This window comes from Sodiomyces alkalinus, assembly GCF_003711515.1.
Source record: "Sodiomyces alkalinus F11 unplaced genomic scaffold SODALscaffold_2, whole genome shotgun sequence".
NCBI lineage: Eukaryota > Fungi > Ascomycota > Sordariomycetes > Glomerellales > Plectosphaerellaceae > Sodiomyces > Sodiomyces alkalinus.
The window spans coordinates 5,309,537-5,328,737 of record NW_021167080.1 but is presented as its reverse complement, the minus strand read 5'-3'; the positions used below and the strand labels follow the sequence as shown (position 1 = coordinate 5,328,737).

Here is a 19,201-nt window from a genome sequence, read left to right as displayed (position 1 = left end):
TCCGAGGATTCATCATCATCGTCTTGCGGGACCCGGCTCATCGCCGTACTCTTCTCCAAACTCCATGACGACCCACAGACAAAACTTCTCCCACTCGGTAGCCCACTCCTTCAGCCTCTGCGCCTTGACACCTTCCCCCAGACTCGCTTCCCGGACTCGCGCCGTCCACTCTGCGGCCGTCTCATCCTCGAAAGCAGCCCACCGGACACTGTTCTCAGCAAGCGCACCCAGCCCTTCGAGTCCCAAATCCCCCCACCCCTGCAGCGCCTGCCAAAAGTCATGAGACGTGCTCGAACGGCCCTGTCCCAGCATGCCGGGACAATCGTTGCCCAACGCGGCGGGGACGCCACGAGCCAGCAGGGCGGGGAGCGGATGGGTCGCGACGGGGCCGGACAGGCGCAGCATCTCGTTACTACCGACGGGGCACAACTCGACCAGGACGCGCTTCTCCTTGACCATATCGATCAGCAGCGGGTGGCGGTACAGCGAGAAGGCGTGCCCCAGCCGGCGGGTCCCGAGCAGCAGCGCGTCGTACAGGTTCGTGTTTGCCATTCCGGGTCCCGAATCGAGCGTCTCCCCGGCGTGGAAGAAGAAGGGAATGTCGACGCCTTCTTGCGCGCACTGTTTCCGGAACCAGAAGAGCTCGGGCAGGAGGTCGCGGAGGGGTCGGCCGCGGTCTTCCTGGCCGCAGACGTCGTAGCCCGCGATGAGATGCGGGAAGGCGAGCTTGGTGGTGATGCAGTTGTCCATGTCCTGGATTAGGTCGCGGGTCTGGAGGGCGCGGGGGGAGGTCCAGATGACGCGGAGGCCCCAGAAGGAGGAGTTGGCCGGGTCCGACTTGAAGCGTGTAAGCTCTTCGTCGATGACACTGTACAGGTAATGGTAGTCTTCTTCGGGGGTCTCGCTGCCTTGACGGTAAAAGTCCAGGGCATATGTGATTCTACGGGTTTCAGGGTTTTATCAGCAAAACGCGAAAATGAAACGGTGATGGAGACGGATAGGAGAGGGGGGCCTGACGGCGCGTGTGATGGGAATAGAGGCGCCCTTCGTACCGTATCTCGATCCAAGAAACGCCACCATCACGAAGATGGCTCATGAGCCTTCGCAAGAAAGCACGAAAAATGGGTTCGTAGTGAAGGATAGAGTCGGCTATCTGGAAGCACCGCTCAAAAGAGCGCCAGATGGCACCAGGGCCGTGATGACGATCCTGGACCGCCTCATGGGGCGAAATGACGCACTGCGCCTTCAACCAGCGCATGAAACCTGCTCTACCTTCGTCGGGAAACTCATCTGCCGCTCTAGAAAGCGCTTCCCAGGTGCCGGGAACATAATCGGATGCCCAGATGGATGCCCCGCTCGTCTCTTTCTTGCGGAAGCGGAGGCGGAAGCGAACGTGGCCGGAAACCAGTAAAGCGGGTGAGGATAGAGGGCCGTGAGCGGAGATGTGTATCCCGGGTGTCTCGAGGAGGAGGCCGATCACGTAGTCAAAGTCGGCCAGGCCATCTAGGTGAGAATGTAGCGCCGCGCCCTTGGGTAACTTGCGGACGATGCGCCAGAGGTCGGTTGTTTCGATGAGAGGCCTGTCGAGGTGAAATGGCATGCCTGGGTGGACTGCTCTATCCTTGGAATCTCCCTTGTCTGAATCGGCTTCCCCTGCCGCCGCGGTGGGAGACCAGACCGTTTTGTTCTCGTGCTCGCGGATTCGAGAGACGATGGCTGCTGCGCGGCGGGCGATGGGGGAGAGGGAGGCGCGGAAGGGGGCGTCGAAGCGGAGGGCTGATTCTTTGGATTGCAGGGCTTCGCTGCCGGAGACGAATTGGCGAATAAAAGGGTCATCTAGTGAAGGGATGTCCTGGGCCAGGAGCTCGTAGTCTTCGTCGGAGAGGGACATGGTGGGTTGGGTGCATATAAGGGATAGAGGCGGGCAATTCAGGTGACGTCAGTTGTGAATGGGATATGATGGGGGGCGGGGGGGATGTGACGGTCCAGGACAGATTGAAAATTTCCAGGATTCGAAACAGATAACTAGTGTAGTATAATGTAAGATACTCTCCTGTGAGAGACGTTTTGCATGAGACGTCCAGAGTAGGGATAGAGGGTTGGAAGACGAGGGGCAGGACGGATGTGGAAAGGGCGGATGCGGAAAGGGCGGATGCGGATCCTTGTGGTCGGCGAGAAATCAAATTGGTAATTGATTATAAAGAGTAGCTTCTGTTTCTCGTAGGATATGTATGTATTACTTACATTAGAGACGAAGAAGGGGGCAGTGTATTTAGGATGGGAGCAACTCCAGGATCGAAGGGTGAATGTGTTTTCGTGATGGTTTCCCTTGGTGGTGAAGGTGCTCTTGAGACAACGAAATAGGTAGGTACTTCGTACAGTGTACAAGTATGAATATCGCCAAATAGTACAGAAGTATTGGGGAAGCTTGGTACGCACCAGTAAATAAATTCCGTACCCCGTACGGTGCATAGGAATCCACACGGAGTCACGGACCACAGAACTTCGTACACCACTGTGGGCGTGTGCACAGACCACCTGTCAGCCGATATCTGAAGTAAGGTACCTTACCTTACGAAAGTACTCCGTACATCAGCTTTTCGAATCAGTTCAGTCGACCTTATCCGAGGCCAGGGACTAACAGGGATATGAAAGAATAAATAAGACGGTCAGATATGGAGATTGAGTGGTATGACAAGTGAAGGGCGTGGTTCGATCAGAATAGGCGAGGACCCCTTATCCGCGGCTCTTCTCTCGGCTTTACACCGATCCGAGTCCCGTGATATCGGCGGTAAGTGGGTCTCCTCCCCCCGGTGCCCCGTCCTCCGATCAGGGGGTTCCACTGAGCCCAACTACAAGCGAAGGAGTTGTGCCGCACCCATCTAATATGTCTCTGTTTCTTACCATCCTCTATCGTTGTCCTCATAACGTTGTCAGTTATCCAAAAACGACTCCGGCCCCCCCTCACACCTGCACCTGGAGATCCTCCCGATTCGCGAAACTCCCACCCCTCCACGCCGCCCTGGGATCCGGCCGACGATCAACCTCTCTCTCCTCCCCGGGGACGCCCCAGCCGCCACCGCCAGGTGTACACACAATGATCCGGTCTCCCGGCTTCATGGGCGCACTGTTCTTCGCTCCCAAGTTGAACCTCCTTTCCTCGTACTGCACTTCTTCTTCCCCTTTTTCCTCCCCTGCCGCTGCCGCTGCCGCTGCCGCTGTCGCATCACCGTTGCCCCCCTGCCCGTTACTGGCGCGCAACCTCTTCAGCGACGTCTCCCAACTGCTCTTCTCCACCTTCCGCACCCACAGGTTCAGCCCCGCTTCGCCGTCCTCACCCCCCGCCATGCCGTACGGCCGGTACACCCGCCTCTCGCTGAGAATCGACACCTGCACAGGGATCCGGAACTCGATATCCCGCACCACGCCGTCGCCACCCCTGTGCTTGCCCCGCCCGCCCGATCCGGGCCGCAGGGAAAACTCGCGCAGCAGCACGGGGTACCGCCTCTCAAACACCTCCGAGTCGGTGATGCGCGTGTTGGTCATGTGCGTATGCACGCCGCTGGTGCCCTCCCACGTCGGGCCCGCGCCGCTCCCGCCCGCGATGGTCTCGTAGTACCCGAACCCTTTCACCGCCTCGCCTTCCGCGCCGCCGACGTTCCCGCCGAACCCGAACGTCAGGTTGTTGCAGTCGCCCTGGCTGGCCGCGCACGCCTGGAACGCCTTGAAGATGACGTCCGTGACCCGCTGGCTCGTCAGCACGTTCCCGCCCACCACCGCCGCCTTGTCCGACGGCGAGAGGAGCGAGTGCGGCGGGATGACCACCGTCACCGGCTTCAGGCACCCCTGGTTGAGCGGGATGTCCTCCGAGATGAGGCAGCGCAGGCAGTAGATGATGGCGCTGAACGTCACCGCCTCCGGCGCGTTGATGTTGCCGTACACCTCGGGCCCCGTCCCCGTAAAGTCGAACACGGCCTCGCCCTTCTCTGCATCGATGGTGACCTTGAGCCGGATCGGGCTGCCGTCGTCCATGAAATCGACCGCCTGCAGGTCCCTGCCCTCGAACCGCCTGCTCACGTCCCTGAGAAGGTTCCGCACGCAGAGCTCGGCGTTCTTCTGGATGCTGACCATGTAGAACTGCACCGTGTCCTCGCCGTATTCTTCGATGAGCCCCTCGATGAGGGAGATGCCCTTCTGGTTCGCCGACACCTGCGCACGGAGGTCGTTGATGTTGTCCGCGAGACACCGCGTGCCGCTGCAGCCCGGGTACTGCGCCGGCTCGTCGTAGAACAGCTCGACGACCCTTTGTTCGTTGAACCGGCCTTGGCTGACGAGCTTCTCGCTCTTGATCGCAGCGCCTTCCTGGTACAGCTCCCTCGAGTGGGGCGGCATGCTTCCCGCCGTGATGCCTCCAATATCGGCATGGTGGGCCCTCGATGCAGCGTAGAACAGGATCTCGTCGCCCGCCTCGTTGAACGCCGGCATCACCAGCGTCACGTCGGGCAAGTGGGTGCCGCCGTACGAAGGGTGGTTGGATATGATGACGTCTCCCTTTCGGAGGTTCCCTTTCCAGATCTCCGCCTGCCGCTTGACCAGCGTCGACATGGAGCCCAGATGGACCGGCAGGTGGGGTGCGTTCGCCACGAGGCCGCCCGTGGCGTCGAAGATGGCACACGAAAAGTCGAGACGCTCCTTGACGTTGGTGCTGACGCTCGTCTTCTGCAGGGCGCGTCCCATTTGCTCGGCAATGGCCATGAACCGATGGCCGAAGATGCTGAGCATGATCGGGTCAACTTCGCGGTCGTCCTGGCCCGACTGCTCCTTTTGCGCTTTGCTGTCCGGCTCGTGTTCCAGGACAACATGGGTATCAAGAATGAGGGCCGTCGACGTGGGCGTCACGACGATGGTCTGCGTGCCGTCGGCCAACATGGCCGGTCCCTTGATGGAGTGGCCGGTGCTGAGGTCGGCCAACTTGTACACGGGGGTGTCCAGGCGACCGCCCTCGAAATACACCTGCTGCCGATCGTACACTTTGTCCTGTTCGACGTCCTTCCGGCGGAGTTCCTTCAGTTGCTGGTCCACCGATTTTTCCGTACGCCTGAAGCTCCTGCCGATGCCCCTCACGCGGACGTCATCGACAATAATGTCGCGGTCGTCCAGGGTGAACCCGAACTCGTACCGGTGCTGCTTGACGAAGGCGTTTCCGAAATCCCAGTCGTCCTCGTCGCTTGGCTTGATGATCATCAACGCAGATTCCGTCCCGCGATATCGCATGTTCAGGTACTCCTCGAAGACGATCTCGTTCTCCTCGTCTGCGAAACCCTGATCGCGCAGGGCCTGGCGCGACTTCTCCTTCAGTTTCTCCATCTTGCTTTTCAGCTCCTCGACCGCCTGGCCCGGATACGCCCACAAGGTCGAGTCCGGCTCCTGGCGCTCGTCAACCACGTCGGCCAGCGCCATGCCGTACGCCGACAGCACGGAGGAGTACCTGTGGACGAGGATCTGCCTAATGCCAAGGGACTCGGCAATGGCGACAGCATGCTGGCCGCCGGCGCCTCCGAAGGTGGCCAGTCGGTGCTTGGAGCTGTCATGGCCCTTGGCCTCGGTGATGGAGCGGATCGGCCGGGTCATGGTCTCGTTCGCTACGGTAAGGAAGCCGTACGCCACCTCGTCGACGCTCATGTTTTTCCCCGTCTCCCGATTGACCTGGTCGGCGAGTTCCTGCAGGACGGCCTTGCTCGCTTCGACGTCCAAGCCTTCGTCCTCGTTCTTGCCGAAGATCTTGGGGAAGAAGTCGGGGAGGAGCCGGCCAAGGTAGAGGTTCGCGTCGGTCACGGTGGCGGGACCGCCCTTGCGGTAGCAAGCAGGGCCGGGATGGGCGCCGGCGGATTCGGGACCGACGACGAAAAGCCCGTTCTTCCAGAAGAGCCTGGAGCCGCCACCGGCGGCGACGGTGTTGATGTCGAGCTGGGGGGACTGGATAGTGACGCCGGCGGTGGTGGTTTCGAAAACGTGTTCATAGCGACCTTGACCGTAGCGCGACACGTCGGTGCTGGTGCCGCCCATGTCGAAGCCGATGACAGGAATCTTCGTCTCCTCGTCGTAAGACGTGACGGCGTAGCCGACCACGCCGCCTGCGGGCCCCGACAGGATAGCCTTCAGACCGGTGAACTTTTCAACGTCCACCAGGCCGCCGTCGCTCTGCATGAATTCACACCTCGCTCCTCTACTCGATTTGTCTTCCTTCACGCTTCTGGTGCCGAGACCGCCTTCAAAGCCCGACTGGAAGCCTGAAATGTACTTCTTGATAGCGGGGGTCAAGTAGGCGTCGGCGCAGACGGAGGTGGCCCTGGAGACCAGCTTGATCATGGGCATCAGCTCGTGGCTCAGCGATACGTGCTGGAAACCGACATCTCTCGCCACCTTCCCGACCAAAGCCTCGTGATCCGGGAAGGTATAGCCGTGCATGAGGCATACGGCTATGCTGCGGATCCCCTTGTTGTAAACCTCCTGCAGCTGGGCCCTGATGCTCTCCTCTTGCGGCCGCCGCAGAATCCTCACGGCCTCGCCCGAAGCACCCTGAACAAGGTCGGCGGTCTTGGCCCCTTCGGTTCCGGCAAGCACATCCACCTTGGTGACAGTCCTCTCCGGGTCCTCAGCGTAGTCCTCGAGAGTGACGCGCTCGTCGATCTCGACGACGTGCTCGTACAAGACGTCGGGCTTGCGGATGGCCAGGTCGAAGATCTTGGGGCGACTCTGGTTCCCGATGGCGAGGCAGTCGCGGAACCCCTGGGTGACGACGAGGGCGATACGCTCGCCTCTCCGCTCGAGCAGGGCGTTGGTGGCGACGGTGGTGCCCATGCGGATGGAGTCGATCTGGGACGTGTCCAGCGGGGCACCCCGGGGGATCTCGCGGCCGGTGAAGTGGGACATGATGCGTCGGATGCCCTCGAGCGGGGCGTCGGCGTAGTTTGACGGGTCTTCGGAGAGGAGTTTGATGATGATCTCGCGGCCGTCGAGCTCGCCGACGCAATCGGTGAAGGTGCCGCCGCGGTCGATGGCGATGCGGATCCCCCGGCCGCGGGGTACTGGCTCGTTGGGGCTCATTGTGGTGTTCTTTTTATCTGCTCGCAGTTTCCTTCTTTCCCTGTTTCCAGTCCCTCCCGTCTGCCCGTGTCACCTTGTGCTTGTGAACTTGTATCAGGAATAGTGTCGGAGAATATGGTCGTAGTCTCGTATCCCGTGCTATTTCTCAGGGTTGACTCTTGAGCACTTAGCTACCTTGGACATTAGCAGCTTTCACGAGCAGGATGCAGGACTGGGATTCGGATGAAAGGATGCAACATAAGATGGGGAGGGAGAAAGACGAAGCAACGAACGATACACAGCACGGGGGCATGAGGTAGGAAGCTGAAGATACAATGGAAGACAGAAGATACCTTATACGTACGAAATACTTCGTAATAGGAAAGGCAATCATTACCAAATGTCCGTCACGGTCTGCCGTCATCGGAACGCTTTGAACCCCGCGTCTGCGGCCTGTCCCCTCAACTGTACGTACTCCGTCCGCATCCCACCTCCTCCACCTGAGGGGCTTCCCCAAGAGGCCGTGATAAGCTGATAAACCGAGATTGTACCTCAACTAGCGCGCTAGGGCAGTCAGTGAGAAAGTGTCCGTACCGTACAAGCCCGACTTGTCCCGACTCTTATGCTTCCAAGGGACGACACTCGTCTCAACTAACTAACCCCTTTGACCAGTTCCCAAGGTACCGACTTCGAACTCATGCGTGATGGTAAGTCCCCGAAACGTCTCCAGGTGCCGATAAGGTACCTTAGTGTACGGATAAGGTACCGAATTAGGTACGGATACCTAAATTAGTGTCAACCGTAAGGTACTCAGTACCTGAAGTTAGATCTCGGCCGAACGACTCGGAAAGTCACCGACAAGTGCACACCGAGCACATACCGAAACAATCGCGAGTGCATCACGTCCTCAGGGGACAAGGACCAGCTCCAGGACTAAGAACTGTCTCAAGTCAAACGGCGATGGTTCTGAAGCCATCTGTCTAATTAATATAACGTACTCGTATATAATATATGGCGTTTGGCTCCCTTCATTTTCACCCCGGGTGTACGCGACTCGATGCCCTGACGACGATGGTCGTCCCCGTCGCAACCCTTCTCCTTCCCTGCCCCTAGTCGTTGATTGATTACAGTGTGTGTATACATATGTATGCCTATGCTAATGTACACTAACGGTGAAGTGTACAATGCCAAAGGAGAAGAAAAAAAATCATATCGTGCCCAGATGGGGCGCATGGCATCATATCCCGCCATCCTGTGCATGTCCTCATCTCGTCTCGTGTGTCGTAGGAATTTCCGGGCCCCAGCCCAAAGACACCCCCCTTTAGTGCGTCACAACCCGTACGACCTGCAGCATGATGCCAAACATCAAACCCCTTGCCACCTCCTCAATCTGCAAACAGTCAAAGATGCGCCCCAACGCGTCCGTCGTCGCCGCCTGCCCCATCACCCCCGAAAGCGCCGCCGGCACGCCACGCTCAATAAGCATCCTGCGCGCCTTGACCCGCAGCTTCTCCTTCTCCTCCGCCGACATCTCGACCGGCCAGCCCGCCTTCTCCTCCTCCGTCGGCATCGCGTTCTCCCGCAGCTTGCGCAGGTGGTGCGCGATCCCGCTGTCGCTCGTGTTGCCGTCCAGGACCGAACTTTGCATCATCCGCTGGATCGACACCAGCGACGGGTTGCCCGGCCGGAGGAGGAACGACTTGGCCGCCGCCAGCAGCGTGCGTCGGATGTTCCACGCCGACGAGAGCGTGTACATCTCGTTGATTACGGCGAACACGAGCTCCACCGCCACCCGTGTTTCTTGCTCCGAGAGCTGTGCGTACTGCCACTGCGACTGCCGGGTCGGTCTGGTCGTCGTTGCCGTGCTGTCGTTAGGTTTCGTGTTGGTGTTCGTATTGATGTTGGTATTGATGTTGGTGTTGGTGTTGGTATTGGTATTGGCACCAGGCTTCGAGTGCGCGGGGAATGTATGGCACTGGGCAAGAGGGGACGAGATGCTAGCCGACGAGTTTTCCCGCGACAGGACCCCCGGCTTTTTGTTCGCCGCGTCGCCCTGGTGGCCCGACTCCTCCTCGAACCCGTGCGTCTCTTCCGTGGGCGTGAAGGCCCTCAAGCCGTCCAAGCTCAGGGTCGAAGGCGACCGCAGCGGGGATCGCAGCGCCGCCAGGCTCGACGCCCTACTGTGTTCCCGGCTCGCGCGGCCGCTGGGCGGGCCCCTATCCCACCGGTCCAGCCGGGGCTTCAGGCCGTCAGGTTCCGGTTCGCGCTCGCCGCGCGCGTCGTAGCTCGGCCGCCGCTCCATAGGCGCCATCTTGCCCGGCTGCACCGACACGACCGAGGACCGCTGGCTGTCGAGACTATCGCGCGGTTTACGGGCTCCCACGCCCGGCGGCGAGAAGACCGGGCCGCTGCTCAGGTTAGGTGAGATGGAGCCGTCCCTCTCCACCATTCTTGGAGGCGCATTCAGCGACATGGACGACCGGCTCGGCTGTTGCGTCTGGATTTCGCTCGGGGAGGAAGCCGTCTGCCGCCGAGGCCCGAGACCAATGTTGTTGAATACACCCGTGACCCCGCCAAACACCGCCTTGCCGCCTTCCACGGCACCCTTGGACCCCATGGCCAGGACGTCGACCATGTTCTTGCCGACAATGTCCCAGCCAAGAACCCCCTTCGGTTCCTCGCGACCCCGAGAGTATCCCGCGTCCTTGTCCAAGAAGCGCTTCATGCCCTCGCTCTCGGCCAACGGCTGGTACCAGCAGGCGTCTCGCACGTACCGCTCGAGTTCGCCCCGCAGGGACTCCCTCGTGTGCATCTTCCAGTCGGGCAGTTTGCCGTGTTGTTCCGCGAAAGCCGTGGCGCCGGAGATGGCGGCGATGCGCCTGAGGATCTCATGAAGCGTCTCAAAGTCGGCGTACTTGCGGACAATCATCCACCCGGGGTGGTGCGAAGAGGCCGGTTCGATCTGGACCAGATAATCCCACCAGGGCTTGCTCTTGATGCGCGCCTTCTCGTTCTCGTTCGCCGCGTCGTCGTAAATGGTGATGGTCGCGTTGTGTAGCGTAAGGAGGGGTTTGCGGGGCCCTTCGCCTGGAGCCTCCTCTGGCTCCTCTTTTGCGGGGGGCACGATCTGGTCGAAGTTGGTGAAGTTATTTGTCATGCTGTTGCGGTGGATGGACTGCTTCGGCGACGAATTTCGGCTCTGCGAGTCGGCGGCGGACGACACCGGCGTGATCGGGGATTGTAGGCTCCCGCGCTTGCTGGATCCGTCCATCGACGGTTTCTCCAAGGAGCCTCGGGACCGAGGCGACACGTTACCTGACGTAGACGCCGGCTTGTGGTTGGCCTCGTCGTCCTCCTCCTCCTCCGAGTGGCGGGGCAAACCAGTGGCTGACTTTTCCTCCATGCTTTCCTTGATTGGTGGTGTGCTTTCTCCCGCCGTCCCCCGAGAAGCGTCTTCCTTGGATGACCGACGTTCCGCCTGGGCAATCATGGCGTTCATGCGCCTCATCTCTTCCACTGCGTGCTCCATCTCCTCGTCGGCCTTGCTGAGCTTCTTTTTATGGCTCAGGGCATCTTTCCGGCGTGCTCTTTCGAGGTCGAACGAGTTGCGATTGCCCTTGACGAGGGAAATGTTGCCGACATTGCCATCAATGTCCACAAACGCACTGTGGTTGATGGCGGATGCGGCGCCGGCTTCTGGCCCAGTCTGCATTCCTTCGTCTATGGCTTGGCTGAAATCGGGCTCACCGGCCTCGAGCAGATGTACGATCCAGCCATTGATCCACTCCGGTCTGGAGCAATTCCGGAGGGACGACTCTAGGACGACGCCGGCGAGGATCTCGCGCAGGAAGACCCGGGCGGGGTCGCAGTTGCTTGAGGAGCGGTCGAGGTATTGCAGCAGATCTTCGGCAACCATGCGGAGCTTGGTGGCTTGTTGAGAGAGATTCAGAAGGTTGGCCAGACTCGAATCGGGGTTATCGGCGAGGTAGCTGTAGACGGCATCGGGGGCGGAGAGGTTGACATCGGCGGGGACGTCGGCATAAGCTGCGGACAGTTCGGAGAGGAATACGATGACGATGGAGGAAGCGTTTGTGAGTAAGTCGAGAAAGGCGTCGGCGGGCCGCTTGCGGCAGAGGGCGTTGGACACGGAGAGGAGGAAGGAGTTGAGTGCCCTGCGACAGGCCAGGGGGAAGGACGAGTCGGAAGGGAGGAGTGGAGAGTACCACCACTTGACATAGTCACGGATGATGGCGTCGACGAGACCGACCAGTGCGTCTCGCGTCTCTGGTCTGAAATCGTCAAACGAATGGATCAGGCGTTCGTCTTGCTGTGCATCATTCTCCTTGGATGGGTCGGAGGCTTTGTCGAGACCCAGACGGCGAAGGACGTCAATGGCACTTTCGCCGCGAATGGTCTGGGAGACTTCGGGGTGGCGAGCCTCGTAGGAGATAAAAAGGACGACGCCTCCAAAGGCGCCCATGAGAATGAGGCCCAGCTTGCCGAGAATCACATAGGTAGCGGCAGCCAGGCCGACGCCTACTCCGACAAGCTGTTTGGGGGTAGCGGTGGAGAGGAATTTGAATAGTTTGGAGAGAAGGTCATCTTCCGACGGCGAAGGGGAAGGTGAGGATGATGACGGGATGGATGATGAGAGGGCGCATGTTGTGGATGGAGCGGAGGACGGAAGGGAGGGATTCGTGTCGCTGGTCTTGGTGTTTGTAGTTGTGCCCTTGGGAAGGGATATCTCGGTTTCTTCAGGGTGATTCTCTCCCGGAGGATCGGGCTCGGAGACTTGTGTCTTGACGTCCATGGAGGTCATGTTGATAAACTTGGGTTATCGCGTGAGAGGCAATGCGCAAGGCTGTTAATTCGGCCTCACATCCCAACGACCGAGCCAAGAGAAGAATAAGAAGAAGAAAAAAAAGAAAAAAAGAGAAAGCCTCCAACGACGACAAAGTCCGACGTAGAGGAGGGGATCTCTGCGCGTGACGATAGACAAGGAAGAAAAAAAAGGCAGAGAGTATTAGGCAGTGTACAATGTAATTACAATTCAATAATGCCAACAACGATGGTATGGCAAGTACCTTAATTAAGAAGACGATGAAATGAGGAGGAGTTGTGTGTTTGGCGATGATGGTGGTGATGGCGATGGCGACGGTAGCACGCGACATTGTAGTTCGAAGCACGGATACGAAGTTCAGACAGGGCTTCCAGGGATGAGCCAGTAATAAATCAGCATTAAATTGAATAATAGGGGGAGGTGGGGCTGGCTCCCCTGGCTTAGGCCTTGCGCCGGAACAGGGGTACGTAGATGTGTGCACACACTGACGCGTCAGACAGGTACTTTATTATTACTTGTCTGAGGAAGTGCTGCAAATCCCTTGTAACTGGAGGGCACAGGCAATTTGGGATTGGGGGCCTTCATTTCAATTACCAGCTTGGCATCTGCTAAAAATGTTCCGCCTGAACAACTACCCGGCTTGGAGGGAGAGGAAGGACTTGGTTACAGTACGGGGGTTCTTTTTTTTTCCTTTCTTTTTTTTTTGTGAAGAAGAAGAAAAATAAAGAGGAAGAGGCCCTCAACAGGTAATCACTACAAAGTTACAAATGACATGTCGGTAAATGGTCGTCAAGCCCTGATCTATTAAGGTAGTAAGTATGGAGTTGGTGGCACGGATTTTCTGAATATTTTATTTCCGACGAGTTCTCTCGGTAGGTACCCAATTTTTCATCTGGTGAGGGCACGTGACATGGCGTCCGCATTCCCCACTTTGATTTCGGACCAGTTGAGTGCGTTGACATCACCATTGTTCGGTAGGCGCGATGGACCTGTACCTCTTGACGCGACTTCAATTGAAGCGCAAGTGGTTATCCATCTGGGTCATCGTCACACAACAAGTCGATCCTCTTCTTTAACACGCAGGGTATTTTTCAGCGGTTTCCCTTTCAAATTTTCCTTCGTTATTCTACATATGCATCTCGAGTCTTTTCCCTGAACCCTGACCTGGGATCATCCCTCCGCCGAATTACCACAAATCTGCCAACACGTGTACTGCATCAACGCAAGTTTGCCCAAATCTGGTCCACCCAGGAATCAAGTCTCGGACCGGGTTACACAAACAGATCTTGTCTCGTCTTGAATATCCATCGACATAATTATCTTTGAGTCCTTTCGAAGTCTCGTATTGTTGACTTTTCTCTTGGACGCGAGCGACAAACGACCAACAGCTACCACACCACCATGCCCGTTTCCAAAGGCACAAAACGGAGCGCCTCGCGCGTTGACAACAGCGGAGACGAAGGCGCCCCGGTTGTTCTCAAGTCCTTCAAGAAGTCCAAGACGGCCGCGACCTCTCCCAGCAGTGGTCATGATAAGGAAGGGAACCCATACTGGGAGGTACGTCAATGCGCCACCTTCACCAGCCTCTCCTTCCATGGGGGGTTTTTTTTTCCTCCTCTTCTCAATGTGAGACTCATACGTCTTGCGCGATACAATAGCTCTCCAACAAGCGCCGCATCGGAGTCTCCAAGTTCAGAGACATGACCATGATCAACATTCGCGAATTCTGGGAGAAAGATGGAGAGATGCTGCCAGGCAAGAAGGTGAGCTCTGCAATGCTGCGACTCTGCTGTTCTGTTCTCTGTTCTCTATCTCTATTCCCTCGCTTGCACAAGCGGCGCCCTCGCAATCTCCCAGACGAAAGCTGACTCGAGATGTTTTCTCTTTTTCTTTTTTTAACCAGGGCATCTCTCTCTCGCTGCAACAATACGAAAACCTACTCAAGTTCGTGCCGGAAATCAACGCTCATCTTCGCCAAATGGGCCACGACGTGGAGGACTCGGAGGACGCGGGAGGCGTGTCTACATCGGGCGATGGCGAGCCGAAGCCTCCCAAGAAGTCGAAGCAAAAAACCAAAAAGTCCAATATCGAGGCGACGAGTGACGAGGAAGAGGAAGAGGAGGAGTGAATGCGATACGCCAAAACGACTATCATGACACGGGACTGTGGACTGGGGACTGGGGACAGGAGAGGGGTCCTGGAGACCATTCAGACTGGAGGGCAAGGCTAATTGATACTGGCTTAATATTGACCATCTTGGGGTTGCTGGCGCTAGGGTTGGGGGGTTTTGTTTTCTTCATGTCTTTTCCCACCTGGCTTTCCGGAAATCCTTCATGTAGTAATCAAGGGACGATGCTGGCCTTTCGATAAAGATGACTTGGTACTCTGTACCTTGTGTTTCCGTAGTAATTACTTTGTATCCCGTGTGTACCTTAGGTTGAGAAGCGTTGCTCTGTCGAAATTGACCCCCGCACCGACATCGGGTTCGATCCAGAAGGGGTAGAGTGACGAGTGCACGAACCACATTTCACCGGGGGATGCATGCAGCAGTGAGGAGCGGGACAAGCGGAAGTATTCCGTTATGCGGAGACCAGTAAATTGCTCCAAGTCCCTCCACCTCCACCTCCACCTTTCCACCTTCACCTCCACACCCACACCCAAGACAATCACAACCCGGCCACTATCAATGATTCCCACATACATCTTCCTAACTAGGTAGGAGCCTAGGCATAAAGACTCCCTTAACTCGGGACATGTGATGCCTACGTTGCAGTTGAGAAGATATCCCAACCATGGTCATAAACCATAAACATACAAGCGATTTCTCACCAAGACCGGTGTCGAGACTCCGGAAACATCGTCATCATCAGTCTCCGTATCCATTGATTGATTGAATCGAGACCACGTCCGAGTCGATCGAGTCCGTCAAACCATGGAGCCGTCTGGATCCGACAAGGGCTTCTTTCAGCCACCCCCCGAACTGCCTAACCAGTTCCACGACGATGTTTGCTTCCAGAGAGCCTTACAACGTGAGTCTGAAGAGAGATGACTCGCCGGTACTGAAACGGACAAGGGATGGGATAAAAGAAACTGAGGCCCATGTTTGTCTCACATCACTCACCACCCACAGTCTTTCTGCCCCCCGATATTCGAACCGCCGTAGAGCCCGAGCTCGCCCAACTGGGCGAAGATGTCCTCTCGGACCAGATCTTCGCCTGGATCACCGACGCAGAACGGAACAAACCCTACCTGCGCGGCGCCGGTCGGGACGCCTTCGGCCGCCCGCGCTCTCACCTCGTCGTCGGCGAAGGGTGGCGCCGTCTCCAAGAATTCGGCCTCTGCAACGGTTTCGTCGCTGCCGGCTACGACCATGGTGCCGTCTCCGCATACGGTCCTTTCGCCCGCGTCGTGCAGTTCTTCCGCCTCCACCTCTGGACCGCCTCGGCCGCCAACGTCACCTGCCCTTCTGCCATGCAGGATGGCGCCGCCCGCCTGCTCCAGCTCCACCTCGCCCGGAGTGACCTCGACCCCACGCGCCGCATGGTTTTCGAGAACGCCTTTCGCCACCTCACCTCCCGTGACCCGGCCACGGCTTGGACGAGCGGCCAGTGGATGACGGAGCGTACCGGCGGGAGCGACGTCTCGTTGACCGAGACCCTGGCACGGTACCGTCCCTCCTCCGCAGACCCGAACAACCCCCCCGGCCTAGCGAGCGCCGAAGAGGGCATCCCGCTTGGTCCTTGGTCCGTCTCGGGCTTCAAGTGGTTCTCCAGCGCCACCGATTCCGCCATGACTATCCTGCTAGCCAGGACTCCCAGAGGCATAACGGCCTTCTTCGCTCCCATGAGACGCCACGACCCCTCCGCCCGTTCGGAGCTCAACGGCGTGCGGATCCAGAGACTAAAGCACAAGTTCGGCACCCAGTCGCTACCGACCGCGGAACTCGAGCTGGACGGCATGCGCGCCTGGCTGGTAGGCGAAGACGGCCGCGGCGTCAACGAGATCGCCACCGTCCTGACCCTGACCCGGATCCACTCCGCCGTCGCTGCCCTCGGCTACCTCGGTCGCGGCCTCGGCGTGGCTCGGGCGTACGCCAAGGTGCGCGTCGTCGGTGCGGGCCGCGGACGCCGCCTCCCCCTAACCGAGAGCCCGCTGCACATGCGCACCCTCGCTGCCATGACCGCCGACTACCACGGCCTCCTCCTGCTGACCTTCTTCACATCGTACGTCCTGGGTCTGGACGAACACCCGGCCTCGAAACAAACCCATGGAGGGGGGAGCATCCCGTCGGTGTTGGCCGCCTTGACCCCGGATACCGCGTCCGTGGCGCCCCTTTTGCGCGTCCTCACCCCGCTCTGCAAGGCGTACGTCTGCAAGAACTCCGTGCCCCTGCTGTACGCCTGCATGGAGTCCCTCGGCGGCCTCGGCTACATGCTCAACGAAGAGACCGAGTACCTCAATGTGGCCAGGTTGTTCCGCGATTGCGGCGTTCTGGCCATCTGGGAGGGCACCACCGACGTCTTGTCCACCGACTTTGTGAGGGCGCTGAAACACCCCAGAGGCGGCCGGGAGTGTCTAGACGCGCTGGATCGTCTTATCACTACCGGATGGCCCAAGGACGCGGCCGAAATGGAGAGAGGGGACCAGTCTTCGTCCTGGTGCCCTCTTACTTCATGGCAGGCCACCAGAGCGCTTCTTGAGGCCCATTCGCAAGATGAGCTGATCGGGGACGCGCGGCAGATCCTCTGGAGTGTTGCCGAAGCCATCATCGCCGTCTTGCTGTACTCCGATGTTCGACGCGATGGTGGTGAAGCAGCACGAGACATCTTGGACCGGTTCGTCGCACAGCGATCTCGGCATGCTGGAAGTAGTCCACAGGCACAGGGATACACCGCAACGCTGCAAAGAGACAAGGCCATTGTCTATGGAGGTGCTGTCGCAGGAACCTCGAGATTATGATCTGGCACAAAATGTGTGGAGTGGTCATTCCATTGATATATTATATTCCCGACGCATATACACAGTCGCGGGAGCCCATTTTGGTTCTATGGAGATAATAATGCATAAATAAATGAATAAATAAATGAACACGGGCTTCACCCTCACCGCCCATGCTGCCGAGCTTTCGGCATCTTCTTCTCATCAAGCCCCTCCATGTCCTTCTGCTTGTAGAAATGCGGCGCCAGCTCAGCCAGCCACTTCGCCTCAATGGGCATGCAGCTCCGCATGTACTCCTTGGTGGTCTGCACCAGCTCAAAGTAAATAAGCATCCTGACGGGCGGGTCAACGCCCATGAGCACCGAGCTCGGGTGGACGTACACGGTGGCATTCTTCTTGACGGTGCGGTAGCTGTCGCCGCTCCTCTGCAGGCGCGCCGCGTTGGGGAAGAAGCCCGCGGTAATGGCCCGCTTGATAGGCGCCATGTTGGCGGCGCCGCCGCACGACGACGGCGTCACCTCGACGCGCTCGCAGAGCTTGGCCAGCTGGTCGCGCACGTCGCGCGCCCGCGTCAGCGACCGCTGCTGCAGAAAGTTCTCCCGCGCCCAGATGGGCGAGAAGTCGCTGTCGACCCACTGGTTCCAGATGTTGAGCAGCGTCAGGTGGTCGCCGCCCTCCTTGACCGTGAACCGCGCCCGCGCGCTGTCGGCGTGGATCTTCTTGTCCTTGGGCCGGAAGAAGAGCGCCGACGCCTCCGACAGCATCGACACGATCGACAGCACCTCCTCCACGCAGCCTTCCTTGTCCGCCGCCAGCACGGCCTTGGCCAGCATCGGGTCCGTCGGGAACTCGGCCATCTGCCGCCCCATCTTGGTCAGCTCGCCCTTGTGGTTGAGCGCCTGGAGCGCGAAGAGTTGGTTGAGGGCGCCGATGAGGGCCTCGGTGGGCGGCGGGTCCATGAACTCGAAGTCGAGGAGCTCGTTGATGCCTAGGGACTTGAGCTGCAGCACGACGCCGTTGAGGTTCGTCCGCTGAATCTCCGGCATGGGCGACTCGTCCATCTCGTTCATATATGCGTACTTGGTATATAACCGGAAGCATTTGCCCGGGCCGACACGCCCGGCACGACCGCTCCTCTGGTTGGCCGAGGCTCTCGAGCACGGGGTTACCACCAGATTAGACATGCCCGTCGCCGGGTTGTACACGTTCTCCTTGACGAACCCGGGGTCGATGACATAGACGATCCCGTCGATGGTCAGACTGGTCTCGGCGATGTTGGTCGCCAGCACCACTTTACGCGCACCCTCTGGCGTGGGTTCGAATATCTTGGCTTGGAGGTCGGACGGTAGGTTGGCGTAGATGGGACATATGATGAGTTCCTTCACACGGTTCCCGAGCTTCTTGGCTGTCTCGGCGATCTGTAGCTCGGCTGCCTCGATCTCGTCTTGTCCTGTGAGGAAGACGAGAATATCGCCTTTACCCTGCGTCGTGTGGATCTGGAAAACCGTCGTGATAGCGGCGGCGAGATAATTCGCCTCGGGCGCCGGTGTGTAGTAAATATCGACCGGGTACCGTCGGCCGGGGATATTATAGATCGGGGCATCGTCAAAGTAGGCGGCGAATTTCTCTGCGTTCATGGTAGCGGACGAAATAAGCAGCTTCAGGTCGGGCCGTTCTCTCGCGAGATCCTTCACGAGAGCGAGCAGGATGTCTGTGTGGACCGTCCTCTCGTGGGCCTCGTCGATCATGACGGCGGAATAGCCGGCAAGGTCGGGCTCGGTCATGAACTCGCGCAGCAACATGCCGTCGGTCATGTACTTGAGCACGGTCTTGTCGCTCGTGTTATCCTCGAAGCGGATGGAATAGCCGACTTCCTGGCCGACCTTGACGCCGACCTCGTCGGCCACACGAGCAGCGACACTCATGGCGGCCACACGACGAGGCTGCGTACATCCGACCTTCATGCCGTTCTTGGTGTAGCCGGCCTCGTGGAGGTATTGGGGCAGCTGTGTGGTCTTCCCGGACCCGGTCTCGCCGACGATGACGAGGATCTGGTACTGCTCCATGGCCTTGAGGAAATCGTCGCGATATTGGTAGATGGGGAGACTCCGGCGGGTCTCCTGGATCGACAGCTGCTTCTTCTCGGCCTCCTCGATCTGCTGCGCTAGCATGGCCTGTTCCTTGGTCAGACCTTTACCTTCTCCCGGTAGGCGCGAGTCCAGATTCCACTTGATGTACTGCTCCTCGTCCAGGACATAGCCGTAGTCGTCGGTTTCCCGCTCAGCCCTGTTGATCTGCGACTTGGCTTTCGCCGTCTGTTCCCGTTCCCATTCCTCG

At 58.7% G+C, this 19,201-nt stretch overlaps 5 protein-coding genes across 5 annotated transcripts; 2 read left to right on the top strand and 3 right to left on the bottom strand.

The window, feature by feature from the left end:
• Nucleotides 1–15: 15 nt before the first annotated feature.
• Nucleotides 16–1,891, bottom strand: SODALDRAFT_271137 (adenosine deaminase family protein; the record flags this gene model as incomplete). The annotated part of the gene is made up of 2 exons (XM_028607751.1): nucleotides 16–940; nucleotides 1,053–1,891. The coding sequence occupies 2 exons, from the start codon at nucleotides 1,889–1,891 to the stop codon at nucleotides 16–18; spliced, it is 1,764 nt and encodes a 587-aa protein (XP_028469261.1).
• A 764-nt stretch (nucleotides 1,892–2,655) lies between these two features.
• Nucleotides 2,656–7,458, bottom strand: SODALDRAFT_331183 (5-oxoprolinase). The gene has a single exon (XM_028611396.1). The coding sequence runs from the start codon at nucleotides 7,105–7,107 to the stop codon at nucleotides 2,965–2,967; it is 4,143 nt and encodes a 1,380-aa protein (XP_028469260.1). The 5' UTR covers nucleotides 7,108–7,458; the 3' UTR covers nucleotides 2,656–2,964.
• Nucleotides 7,459–8,035: 577 nt separating this feature from the next.
• On the bottom strand, nucleotides 8,036–12,216 carry SODALDRAFT_331182 (hypothetical protein). The gene has a single exon (XM_028611395.1). It carries the CDS (start codon nucleotides 11,903–11,905, stop codon nucleotides 8,408–8,410), a length of 3,498 nt encoding a protein of 1,165 aa, XP_028469259.1. The 5' UTR covers nucleotides 11,906–12,216; the 3' UTR covers nucleotides 8,036–8,407.
• Nucleotides 12,217–12,921: 705 nt separating this feature from the next.
• On the top strand, nucleotides 12,922–14,358 carry SODALDRAFT_331181 (transcriptional Coactivator p15). Its single transcript, XM_028611394.1, has 3 exons — nucleotides 12,922–13,483; nucleotides 13,585–13,689; nucleotides 13,830–14,358. The coding sequence occupies exons 1-3, from the start codon at nucleotides 13,328–13,330 to the stop codon at nucleotides 14,052–14,054; spliced, it is 486 nt and encodes a 161-aa protein (XP_028469258.1). The 5' UTR covers nucleotides 12,922–13,327; the 3' UTR covers nucleotides 14,055–14,358.
• A 477-nt stretch (nucleotides 14,359–14,835) lies between these two features.
• SODALDRAFT_331180 (hypothetical protein) lies at nucleotides 14,836–17,034 on the top strand. The gene has a single exon (XM_028611393.1). The coding sequence runs from the start codon at nucleotides 15,026–15,028 to the stop codon at nucleotides 16,883–16,885; it is 1,860 nt and encodes a 619-aa protein (XP_028469257.1). The 5' UTR covers nucleotides 14,836–15,025; the 3' UTR covers nucleotides 16,886–17,034.
• Nucleotides 17,035–19,201: the final 2,167 nt, after the last annotated feature.